The following is a 13,039-nucleotide window of genomic DNA, read 5'->3' on the forward strand; positions in this document are numbered from 1 at the left end:
GTACACAAAATGTGCTTAGTTACTGAGGAACTACTAGATAGTTAATGGTTAGTTAATGAGTAGTTCCTCAGTGACTGCGATTGAGGAACTAATGGTTAGTTACTGGTAAACAGACTGGGGGGTACTGTATTAATGAATCATTCGTTAATGGTTAGTTAATGAGTAGTTCCTCAGTGAACTTATGGTTAGTTACTGGTAAACAGACTGGGGCGGTACTGTATTAACGAATCATTCGTTAATGGTTACTTAATGAGGAGTTCCTGAGTGAACTAATGCTTAGTTGCTGGTAAACAGACTGGGGTACTGTATTAATGAATTATTCGTTAATGGTTACTTAATGAGGAGTTCCTGGGAGACTTTGATTGAAGCAATGGTCCGCTGCAGCAGGGCACATTTAAACCTGCCATCTTCGGCTGGCTTGGGTCCCACCCTGGATCAACTGGTGGAGGTGGATCCGATTTACCTTACCATTACTTAGGCCGTTTGGCTTAGTGCCTGTGATTTCATCACAGGCACATTTTTCATATTTATTTTACCGTCAAAAATTACCTTCAATTCTTGTTTTGAACAAAAATAATTCTTCAATCCAATATTTCTACATTTACGTAGGTAAAACATCAGAGTAGTGCTGTTGCATCAGTCAGTGTAGGTGTGTTTGTCAGAGAGGGCTGTGCGCCACTGTTTACGGTTTCTGGACCTTATGAATGAACATGACTAAGCATCTGTCGCTGACCCACAATCCTTTGCGCCGTATAAAGCACGTAAACAGCCACTTTGTGTCCATTGATACGGTGAAGTCTCTCTGTTCTCTTTTATTGTCTGCCTAAAATAAAATAAAATATCAACTGTTCCAAAGCTTCAGTTACGTTTGAACGTGATAAGGAAACCGGACGTCAGGTGAGAAGAGTCACATGTGGACATCAGCTGTACGGGAATAAAAACGATGTGAGTTTGGTTTGAACTAAACAGGTAGTTGTAATGCTTCTTTGTGCGTTTCAGAAATAAGCTCACCAGAACATGTGGCAGGAACAGAATACGTGTAAACATAAACTATAATTCAGTGTAACTTGAACCTGCTACTGCTACTTTTAGAGGTATTATGTTAGCCTGTTAGCTAATGGCACTCAGTCTGAGCTGTCAGCTGCCTTCACAGTTAGCTGCAGAACTGTTTTCTGCGTACAGTCAAAACTAGACAGTGTTGTTTACTTTTATAAGCCAGCTCAATCAGACTAGATCTGCTATGACGGGCAGATTCCAGTATGTTATGTATTCTTAGCATAGATGGCAGACATCTAGATGTAAATGTGCTGATTAACAAAAGTGTGTTAACAAATGTTTCTGTCCAGGTCAGCAATATCCCGATGATACAGAGACGTTTCTAGTAAAAAGATCAGTTAGAGCTTAATTATATGACTAAGATTTGTTTTTTAAACCATTTAATAGGCACTCGATGCCTGATTTATTTTTTCTTAAATCTTTTTGGACCAAAAGAGTCATGGATTAAAGTAATTATAATACAATAGATGACATGTTTTGTAAATAAACAAATGTAGGGCATCAAGACAAGGAAGTTAATATTTTTTTTTTTTAATGGACCAAAAATTACCGATTAAAGTGATATGTACATATTCATACTTGCAAGGTGAGGGAAGTGAGCTTCGTGCTAAGCTTAATAAGACCTAATGATCATGTATGTGTACCTGCTTTTCTATTACTAAAAACTACTAGATACACAAAGTAGGTAAACAGCTGTAGCTAAACTATCACCAACTCAACATCCTGATATCAAACATGCTCTTCTGGCACAGCTGGATGACAGAAGCCACAAATACAGTAGTAGTCAGCAGGTTTGCAGGAGGGTGTGGTTTGTGTCCTCCCATAAGAAAGCGCGACGTGGTGGTGCTAAACTCTCACTCCTCTCTGCCTGTTAAACCCTCAGCTTCTGTCGCTGGCAAAGATGGCTCATCTCTCAGCGCTGTTCAAGTATGTGGACGAACACCAGGATCTGTACGTGGAGGTAAGCTCATCTTAACCAGTTAAGCCCTGAGCCTGTTTTTCAGGTTTCAGGCTCGAAAATGCCACTAACACAACAAATGATATATCTTCACTTCTAAAAGGGGTAAATTAATAATTATTTTTCTCAAAGCAAGGTTACATCTGTGAGTTGGATGTAGAAGTGTCAGAATCAATATAAATGTTTTTATTTTAAAGTAAATTCAGATGGAACATAGTAAAACATGTAAATTCTAATGTCCACCTAAAAAAAAAACCTTTAATTTACTGTAAGTTTACCCCCTGTGTGACCTCCTCCTATTACTGATCATCTCTTGTTGTTCTTATCCTGAGTACTGAGCAGCATTGTAAGTAATTATCTCTTAGTTGGAGTGTGTGATAATTGTCCAAATATTATGCCATGATGTTCGACTCCACTCTACAGGTTTAAAATAAATAAGCTTTGATAAATTGTTAGCCATAAACGTATCTGACTTAGACATGCTTTATGAAACATCTAGAGTTGCTCGTACATACTTTCTTAGATAATATTTAAATGTATGGCTTTTTTTCTTGGTTTCCTAGCGCCTCGCAGACTGGGTAGCAGTTCAGAGTGTGTCTGCTTGGCCAGAGAAGCGTGGGGAGATCAAGAAGATGATGGAGATGGCAGCCAAAGACATCGAGAGGCTGGGAGGAACTGTGGAGATGGTGGACATCGGCAAACAGAAGGTGTTAAATCACTTCTGCATGTAACAGACTAGGTCCTCTTTCGTAAATCGTCTCTATAATGTATTTTCTTGTTTTGGTTTGTGCATGCAGCTTCCCTCTGGACAGGAGATCCCTCTGCCACCTATAGTCCTGGGTCATCTGGGGTCAGACCCGGCCAAGAAGACGGTGTGTATCTACGGCCATCTTGATGTCCAGCCGGCCAACATCGATGACGGCTGGGATACAGAGCCTTTTACCCTGGTGGAGAAAGACGGTGAGAGAAGACGCTTTTGGTTTCTATTTGATACAAGAATAACCCTGAGTCTGTTTCGATATCACCCTGAATGTTGCCAAGTTGAAAACAATACACTTTTACTGGAAGTTATTTAAGGAGACTGGAATGTTTTCTCTTGCATGAAACACAAGCCATGTTGTTGTTAACTTCAGGGTTTCAGTTCCCAGTCTTCATGCAATGATTTCTCTACTTTCGTCTTTGGCTCCACAAACCTATTGTATCACATTGCACTAAAATAAATGACAACATGTCCTTCAGAAAAGGCATGATGGCAGATAAAGTCAAGAAGGAAATTCGCTTTATCTGAGCCATGTCCAGATTACAGAATGAAATGAATCTGGTATTTTTAACCATTTATTTAAATGTTTAAATCTCATTTGAGGCTCAGTATAACATAACAATGAAATCACACTCCTTTAGTGTGCAGCTTCATCTTCATTACTTGTGTGCAACGTCTTGTTAAAATGCTCTTTGAGCTTTGAGCTTGTGATCATATCACAGTTTGCTGCATATTTCCAAAGTCCAATCACGTTACCTCATGCTGTAGGGTAGATAGAGTGCTATCAGGTCTTATCAGGACGAGCTGAATATGTGCTGATGTGTTTAGCAGAATCAGTATGCAGCTGCTCAAAAGGCAAAAGTCAAGCTGTTTTTTGTATAAAATGTTTCTATGTATTTTCTATTCACAATTACACAAGAGCTTAATGACTTATCCTTTGTAATGTATCAGCTCTCTCATCTGCTGTTGTACTTGACATATAAAGAATGTAATATATTTTCAACTAAATAATACTTTTTTTTTTTTTTAAATTTATCTGGATTGGTAAGCTATCAGATATTAGCATCGTTTTATTACCTCTTTTTTGTTTGTTGGATATTTTCAAAATTCCTCTTGTACTTTCTTGAGTCAGCTGACAGAAAGTACCCCAACCACTTCCCCCTGTCTCCTTCCTGTCGACTCAGCTCTGTTCTCGCCAACGTCATGTTTTACTATCTGGTTGTTTAAATGCTGATTGCTTTCCACCTTTCATCACGTGAAAGGGTTCCTAAATTTGCACGCATTACTAGCTAGTTTCTTAAAATAATTTCAACTTATTCTGTTATCCCTACAACTATATGGAAACCACACATTTAAACAAAACTTTTCTACATATACAACTTTCAGAAACATTTGTAAGAAATAACCCAAGGGCTTCAAACTAAAACCCTTTTGTCTTTGTAGGTAAACTCTTTGGAAGAGGTTCAACTGATGACAAGGGTCCCGTGTTGGCCTGGTTCAACTGCATTGAGGCTCACCAGAAGCTCAATCAGGTAAACTTCCCACCGCAATTTAATCTCTAACTTAAACTTAAATCAAGTAAACGAGTACAACAAATTAAATTGTCAGTGATCAGACCTCTGTTACAAGACTTGGTGTACTGTATCCCTAATTTGGGTGTTACAGAGCTTTTCATTGTGAAGATGATGAAAAAAACGTATTTTGCTTTTGGTTTGAACATGTTCTATCTTAAAATATCTGAAAGCTGATTATTTATGGACTTAAGAAATTGGGTGTGGATGGGTGTTGATGAAAAACATCTACACACACTATGAGTTTACCTGCTGGAATTTGATTTGAATGCCAAAGAGGAAATATACCGAGGTGTGGTGATGTATTTGAGGTCGTAAACATTGTTTGGAATGTATTGAAAGTTAATTAAATGAAATGAACCTCTTGTGTACTTTCTAAGATAACACCATTTGAACATCCAAAGGGCTTTTGTAATTAGTTCCGGTTTTTAGGTTGGTTCTCCAAAACAACTTGTTAGAGATGTTAGTTATTTTGGACAGCAGACACTACAACTGAACTATATTATGCTTAAAGCAGTATCTTATACTCGTTTGTTGTGATAATGCATAATATTCCCAAGTTAATATGCCGTATTCTTTTAGTATTGTGACATGTGACCTCATTATTTGAATGATTCTGCATTATTCTGAGATATGAATTATCTCTGTGATAAAGTACAGAGCCGATGCATGTTAAATCCCTTTCACAGCAGTCAGCAGGAGAAGTGGTCAAAGGTCTTCAAAGGAAATCAGCAATTATATCTTATCCAGCCATTAAGTAATGATTGAACCAAGTCACGTCACCTGCATGTTGTTTTGAATAACCTTTACTGTTCCTACATCAGAGTTTCTGACTAGTATTTCTGAGTTAGTATCTGCTAATTAATTTACATTTAGATAACGTACCATGAATATGTTTGTGAGCCTCTCCGCTCACACAGGGTTCAAATAGGGACGGAAAGAGCAGGTTGGTTGATCACAGGCGTTTATTAGCTCCAAACAAAGTATACACGGGTCTCAAACGTTGCCCGTGTGGGAACCAACACAGGTCCTTTGGCGACCTTCCAGGATCCCGCCTACTGCAAAACAGACCAGAACCAGGTTACGACATGCTTTTATTCCGGCACTGATAACCACACCCCGCTGCCACAATGTTATTTTATTGGTTCACTACCAATGCTCGTTTCAATAAAGCATCATAAGTAGATTAACAGTTCTACCATCCTACTATACTATAAACTCAGTAAGCCTTTGTTATTATGTAAATGAAAGTGTCTTTATTTATTTTAGAATTACATTTGTCCTCTTATCTCACATGCAGGAGCTCCCCATCAACATCAAATTCTGCTTCGAGGGTATGGAGGAGTCTGGATCCGAGGGCCTGGATGAACTGGTGTTCGCACGAAAAGACACCTTCCTAAAAGATGTGGACTACGTCTGCATCTCTGACAACTACTGGCTCGGCAAGACCAAACCCTGCATCACTTACGGCCTGAGAGGAATCTGCTACTTCTCCATTGAGGTGAAGTCTGACTTCACACAGATGTGTATTCTGTGAACATGTATTCCAATGAAGCACAATACAAATATTGCTTTTTGGTATTTAAAGGTGCAATGTGGTGACAAGGATCTTCACTCAGGGGTGTTTGGTGGCTCTGTTCATGAAGCCATGACCGACCTGATCGCACTTATGGGTAAGTCAAGCTGATAATTGAACTATAATCTCATAAAAGTAATTTCAGTGCAGTTTTAGAGAGAGAATGGTAATAAAAAAGATGTTTCTCTGGACATTTTAAGTTGAGTTTAAATGTTGTGTCTGACTCTTTCTAAACAGGCTCCCTCTTGGACAATAAGGGGAAGATTTTGGTTCCCGGGATGAACGATGATGTGGCCCCTCTGTTAGATGAGGAGAAAAAGCTGTATGAGAAAATTGAATTTGACTTGGACGAGTACTGCAAAGACGTTGGAGTTGGACAGCTGCTGCATGACACCAAGGCAAGGCATTGATTTCTGTTGTTTAAATCTTTCAAACAGTTCCCTGGGTCCCTGAATTGGAATCCATCATAACAAAGGTTTATTGTCATTTGTTACTACAGGAGAACATCCTGATGCACCGCTGGAGGTATCCATCCCTTTCTCTTCATGGTATTGAGGGAGCTTTCTCTGAAGCAGGAGCCAAGACTGTCATCCCCCGCAAGGTCATCGGAAAGTTCTCCATCCGCCTCGTCCCCGACATGGACCCCAAAGTCGTGGAGAAGCAGGTAGACCCTGAAATATGAAAAACACAGATCCTCATGCTGTCACCTGGTATTGTTCATGTGACTACAAAACTGAAACTGTCTCTGCTAGGGACATTTGAAATGATTTGACTTTTCCAACCACAGTCTGTAAGTGGTAGTGTGTCACAAAGATGACTCACTTGGTCGCGCTGCTACAACAGAAATGTTGCAAGTCAAGCAGATTTAGAGAGCGGCCTAAATGTGTTCAGTTCCATTAATAGAGAAAAAACTGTTCAAAAAGCTGCGTCTATTCCTCTTGGCATTCAAGCAGTGATTGATGTGGTTATCGTGTCTTCTAATATGACAAGAACTTAGAAAGAATTTACTTTTGAAATAATGTATTTTGTACTATTTTCTAACTATATACAACTTCTGTTTCTAGTAAGTTTGCCAACAGCTTAGCTTGGCGGAAAATATATTTAAAACTATAATCACATACCACAGTTACATTTAAATGACATCCACAAAAGTTAGGCATACATAAACCAGTCATTCAAACAAACACCCTATTGCTGGGAATTAAGTAAGAGTGTAGTTTTCTGTAAATGAATAGCATTAAGCCATTATGGACTCATTTATTTGCATGTTGGCTAATTAATTGTAATGCTTATTAAAATCCTGGTATGTTGTAAACAATGGGGTTTAGTTTTAGCATGTCATTAATCTCCACTGACACATTGTTTTAAATTGTTAAAAAATATCCTTAGTGCTTTGATTTCACTCGTTTTTTTCCCTTTTTTGTTGTCAAGGTTATCGATCATCTGCAGAAGAAGTTTGCTGAACTGGGAAGCCCCAACAAGCTGAATGTGTACATGGGCCACGGCGCCAAGGCCTGGGTCTCTGACTTCAACCACCCGCACTACATGGCCGGCCGAAAGGCCATGAAGACAGGTACAGAGGCTGAGTCACGCAATACCAGAAATGTATCTGGATAAAGGCTCTTTTCACTTTAACATATACTGCTTACACCCTCCATTTTCTAGCTAGTTTAGTCGTTTTGGGTTTGCCAAATCTTTTAAATTGTTTTTTGTTGTGGGGCTCATAGCACTTAAATACTTAGGTAGCATGTCTTAACCATAAACTGTGTCCTTGCTAATCAGAGTGTTCCACAGATGTCCCTATCGGAAGTTTCAGTGTTAGAAAATATTCCCCATTTGTTTCAATTGTAGCTAGAAAGCAATGAAAACCAAAGCCAGACTTAAATCATCAATAAATAGGATGTCAAGATAACACAAAGGGTTAAGTGGGTCTTTTCTGCCTAACTTCTGTGAAATAATTTCTTTTTTGGGCATTATTGAGAGAGGATTTGGCTTGGAATATTATCATTCTCGTTGCATTCTGTTTTTAATGTTGTAGATTATTTTTCCAATTGTATTAATCCCATGTTCTCCTCCCTGCTGTGCCGTAGTCTTTGGTGTGGAGCCTGACCTGACCCGTGAGGGAGGAAGCATCCCCGTCACCCTGACCTTCCAGGAGGCCACGGGACGTAACGTCATGCTGCTCCCTCTTGGATCCTCTGATGATGGAGCTCACTCCCAGAATGAAAAGCTCAACAGGTATGACACATTGCACTCCTGATCTACTTATTTCCTTTCCTTCCTAAATCACTGCGATTAAGAAGAGAGGGGGAATACCTCGAAATATACACTAAATAATAATAATACTTTCATTTTTTCCAATTTCAGAGTCAACTACATTCAGGGGACCAAGATGCTCGGTGCATACTTCCATGAGGTGTCCCAGCTGGAATGAAATTATGTCTCATTATGAAAAAATGTCAAATATGTCCATCCTTACTATCAGAGCCATAGCCTTTGTGGTATGAATTACCTTTCAGTCAGCAGTTTTATACAAACCTCCTGATAATAAAAATGCTTTTGTTTGTAACTCTTTGTTGTCCTGTTTATTTATGACCTCTACTGCATCACTTATTAACTTACAATAACCTGTAATGTCCCTGGATTTTGCAGTTTTTTTCATTGTGATACTTGAAGCGTGTTTAAAGAAAGTCTGTGATTACAATCTCTAATGCTCTCCTGTATATCAAGGAGTATCCATATTTCATATAATCACAGTACAGCGAGTCCCTTGCAAAACGAATCCCCAGTTACTATTTTTCTGCACGTCAGAGATAGGAAATAAATGATTTATTATAATTTAAGAAGAAAAGATACACGTTTGGATAGTTCCACACTCACAAAATTAGTAAAGTGACCTTTTTTTAAAACATAAACATTTAACATACTCGCCATATGTACCAGTGACAGAACAATAACCTATTTTGACATTTAAGTCTGAAAACTTTTTAATTACAAAGTGTAATTTTTAACAATAACAATTCAGTGGTGGAGGATTATTCAGATTCTTAACTTTAGTATAAATAGCAATGAAACAATGCAGGAATACTATGTTACAAGAAACAGTGCTCCACATAAAATGTTACTTGCAAACTTAACAAACATTTTTGCATTGAAGTAGTACCAAAAACAAATTATCTTTATGCAGAATAGCCCTTTGTTTTCATTATATTATTATATTGATCAATATACTGTATTATGTGTATCGGGTTGTTATGAAACCTGTATATTCTAACTAGTTGAAAAAGTTGTTATCTCTATGCACACAGCCCATAATAGTCAAACAAAGGACATGTTGGGTGAAATTAAAGTGTATTTGTCTTTCGTCCTGTCCAGAGCCGGTCCTGTCGCTTTAAGAAGCAGGCGGATGTGGATGGATGCTGCAGGAAGTGATGCCTGAGTAAAACCATGGATGTATAATAAGAACCGTAAAACTAGTAAAACTAAAGGCATGGGTTTGAAATTCAAGAGATTCAAAGCTATGCAAATACAATTCTTTTTTTGTTACTGTATTTTATCCTCTGTCTTTATTTTGTCATCGCTTATAAATTCCCCCACTTGATAAAGTACCCTGTAAAACAGAAAATTTTGTTGTGAGAATGGGGGATACAGGAAGTAACCTGGCAACCCAGCCTGTCATACACCGGCGCGGGAAAATCGTAAACAAAACACAGCGGAAGAGAAGCCTTTAGTACACTTTACTGATATGTTTACTTAGCAATAACTACATCTGTAGGTTTTTTTTCTCTTTGAGTAAGTGTTACTTTTATTAGAGAAAACGCCGTTAAAGTAAATCACGGTTACAAAAAAGCAGTTTCCGCTGCTAAATTAGAGATATGTTAGCAATAATGTCGCGTTTATAACTTCAGCTAGCTAGCACATCGTGTTGCTGCAACGTTAACTTTCGCCTGACAGACCATTATGCTCTAAATGCATATGCAATGATTTAAAGTTAGTTAAATAAGATAAGACGTGTTGTCCCAGTATACGTTACCATGGATCGATACAATGATGTAAAAATTCAGCTGAAATCCTGGGAGCAGGGGTTTGTCACAGACCACCAGAGGAAACCAAACAAGGTGATTTAAATGCTAAACATTAGCTGCTACTAATAGTAATAATAATGTCAACCCCGTGTTTTAACTTACTATGCATGTCATATGTTTTTAATCGTTGTTATTTCAATGTGGTTTTGTTTGTCCACAGGATATTTATATCCATGTTTCTCTTCCTTATACCTCATAATAACTGGCTATTAAAATGCTCTTTTTTCCCCCAGGAGGACATTGATCAAGCTCCAGATGAGACCAGGAGTGAGTCTGAGCAATAACTTGCAACATACTGTATATCTAATCCATCTGAAGCATAGATGATCCGGTTAGAGCCAGAAGCATTTGAGCTATATTGTGTGTTTTAATTCCAGACCTGTATAAAGAGTACCGCAGTTTAAAACAAGCCAAAGACAACAGCAGCAGCAGTGATGCAGGCGGCGGACACGTTGAACAGGCCAGATCTACAGCTGCGGTCAACACACCACAGAAGGTACTAAAGAAAGTGTGTTTTATAGCAAAATAGACAGTAAGACAAGTGGTTTCCTATATCTGTTACTATGTGCTTGTCATTGCTCTTCATAGGAGGCAGACTGTTGGGGATCCCATCTGAACCGCAGTTCACAGCCCGCACCTTCTCCCAGACTGACAGCCGAGGAGAGAGACAATCTGCAGGCCTCTGCCCAATACTATGGCATGAAACTGAAAAACAACATGGGGACACTCGGTAAGGTAAGGCACACTTTGAAAATAACACACAATATGGTGGTAAGAGAAATGCTTATTTAGAAACTTGGGATAAGTTAAGATATTTGTTGGTTATATTCCAGGAGAGACCCGTCTCACTGAAGAAATCATTCCTTCCTGGTCGGGTGCCTCTTAACTCCCTGAAAGATGGACTAACTGGACAGACAAACAGCCCTGTTGCGACCCCTGTGAAGAACCCTTTCAACGGACCCAGATCCAGCCCCTTCACACCAAGGTAATTCAATGAAAGAAGGTATTGGCATATTATCAGGGCAATATTAAAGGTGGGGTAGGTAAGTTTCAGAAACCGGCTCGAGATACACTCTTTGTTATATTCCATGGAATGCTCTTAACATCCAGATAGCAATGAATATCTTAAGTGCTTTGACAAAAAATCCATAAAAAAACGTCATCTGTGGAAGCCGTAATACTGTAAAAAGTACAACCGCCCTGTCTGTCAGCCTTCCATCTCGTGCACGCACAAATGTATCTCGTGCCCTCATTGGGCGTGCCGTCATTGGGCGTGCATCGCAGCAGTACTTCAATGACTCGCCAGCAACAGGCGGCCACTTTCACCAGTCTGCTGACGTCATGTGCGCGTTCGTGTGTGTTGGATGAGGTGCTCTGTAAGGAAGTCTGGAGGAAGGGGCGGATTCTTTTCGGCTGTGTACTTTCAAATTTTAGTGCACTCGAGCCGGTTTCTGAAACTTACCTACCCCACCTTTAACTTATCAATATGAAACCACATTTCTATTATAGTTGGATGAATTGTTAAGTCTTAAATTCCCTATGCCATACAGGCATGAGGGAACACTTATTTTAGACTTTTATTATTTATATTACTTATTTGTTGATGCCTGCACACTTTTTACTGACTATATGTATCTATTTTATGATCACTTGCTGTACCAAAGACTCATTTCCACTGAGGTCTACAACGCATTTAATCTAATCTAATATTAAATGTCATAAAATATCCAGAGTCCAAAGTCACATCTTCAAATGCCTTGCTTGTCGACAGTCCATAATGGAAAGATATCTATTTGACAATAATACAAAGAGAATATCCTCTTCTTTAATAACAATGCTCCTAGTTTTTTTTGCTTTCCCTGTAATTGTGTTTTTCTTCACAGAAGATTTAACACACCCCAGGGCCTGGCTTCAAAGACACCCCAGAAAGCGGAGCCTGAAGAGCCGTGTGCACCCTTTGAATCTGTCAAAGATTCTTGTGAAGAACCTGCTAGTGCTGCTATTAGTTATAGTAGTCCTAGTGTTCTAAGTAGTAAGAGTTGTACTAGTAAAGTTATTAGTTCACAAAATCAGAATATCTCTCTTCTAGCTCCCTCTCCAGCCAGATCTGCTTCACTGTTGTCATCATTATCTTCTCCAAGTAGGCTAGGAACTTTAAGAGCAGATGTAGGAGCCACGGGCAAATTAAATGAAAGTATAGGAGTTTTAGGAGACAAAGAAGAACATGTGGACAGTGTCAGAACTCCTCATAAGGTTGATGATGAGGCAGGTGTTGGAGCTTTGATCAGCTTGAGGGGAAGCCCTCAGGTTATTGCTGGTTTCAGAGGAGGAATGGCAGGGAAGCCCTCTCCTGCCAGCAGATTGAGTTTTGTTGACAAGAAGTGGCTGGAGAGGTGTCAGGTGTTCGGAGAGATGGGGGCTGAGGTGAAGCCTGGAGCAGGCAACGTGGAGATAGATGTGGAGAAAAGAGGAGAGTGTGAAGAGGGAAGAGAAACTAAAGTTAAAGCACAAGAAGAGGAGAAATCTGGAAAAGAAGAAATACATGTAGCCGAAGAAAGAAGAGCAGCAACAGTTTCGGGAGAAGTTATAGAGCCTAAGAGCATTACCCATGACAAAACAGTCAGTGGACGTGAACCAGAACCTTCTCTACAACACACTGGAAAAAGCCATCAAGGGAAAAGGAAAGGGAAAGCAAAAGAGAAGGAAGATATTGAGGAGATGGAAAGAGGACTGACACCACCTTTAACGCCAGAAGAGGACAATGAGGAGAGTAACAAATCCAAAGGTGGAAAGAAGAAGGGGAAGAAAAGGCAGAGAGAGGCAGAGCACATGGACGCAGAGGCGCCGGAGGAGGGAGGAGTGAAGAAGAGGCGGAAGAATGGTAAGAAGAAAGGGGAGAGCTCTGATGGAAACCCCAGCACAGCTCCACAAGGAGGGAGGAAAAAGAGATCCAAGAAAAAGGGAGATGAAGACGAGGAGGCAGAAGAAGAAGAGAAAAAAACCAAGGAACCAACAAAGGTACGTCAGTCATAC

The 13,039-nt window shown here is 39.5% G+C and overlaps 2 protein-coding genes across 3 annotated transcripts in view; both read left to right on the forward strand.

Moving 5' to 3' along the window:
* Positions 1-774: 774 nt before the first annotated feature.
* cndp2 (carnosine dipeptidase 2) lies at positions 775-8,490 on the forward strand. Of its 2 annotated transcripts, XM_034094525.2 has the most exons (12): positions 775-945; positions 1,940-2,017; positions 2,578-2,721; positions 2,812-2,974; positions 4,218-4,306; positions 5,646-5,846; positions 5,934-6,018; positions 6,159-6,319; positions 6,421-6,585; positions 7,353-7,494; positions 8,012-8,159; positions 8,289-8,490. In XM_034094525.2, the coding sequence occupies exons 2-12, from the start codon at positions 1,958-1,960 to the stop codon at positions 8,353-8,355; spliced, it is 1,425 nt and encodes a 474-aa protein (XP_033950416.1). In that variant the 5' UTR covers positions 775-945; positions 1,940-1,957; the 3' UTR covers positions 8,356-8,490. The 2 variants fall into 2 exon arrangements, with proteins under 2 accessions (XP_033950416.1, XP_033950415.1); XM_034094524.2 differs by lacking the exon at positions 775-945 and having other exon boundaries at positions 1,905-2,017.
* A 1,128-nt stretch (positions 8,491-9,618) lies between these two features.
* Positions 9,619-13,039, forward strand: part of recql4 (RecQ helicase-like 4) — a 29,001-nt gene continuing 25,580 nt past the window's right edge. The window contains exons 1-6 of the mRNA XM_034093836.2: positions 9,619-10,039; positions 10,240-10,273; positions 10,384-10,502; positions 10,595-10,741; positions 10,840-10,991; positions 11,890-13,024. Coding sequence (XP_033949727.1) covers positions 9,956-10,039; positions 10,240-10,273; positions 10,384-10,502; positions 10,595-10,741; positions 10,840-10,991; positions 11,890-13,024 — 1,671 coding nt within the window. The 5' untranslated portion in view covers positions 9,619-9,955. The remainder of the gene's footprint in view (positions 10,040-10,239; positions 10,274-10,383; positions 10,503-10,594; positions 10,742-10,839; positions 10,992-11,889; positions 13,025-13,039) is intronic.

The sequence above is a fragment of the Pseudochaenichthys georgianus genome, chromosome 11 (genome assembly GCF_902827115.2).
Source record: "Pseudochaenichthys georgianus chromosome 11, fPseGeo1.2, whole genome shotgun sequence".
NCBI lineage: Eukaryota > Metazoa > Chordata > Actinopteri > Perciformes > Channichthyidae > Pseudochaenichthys > Pseudochaenichthys georgianus.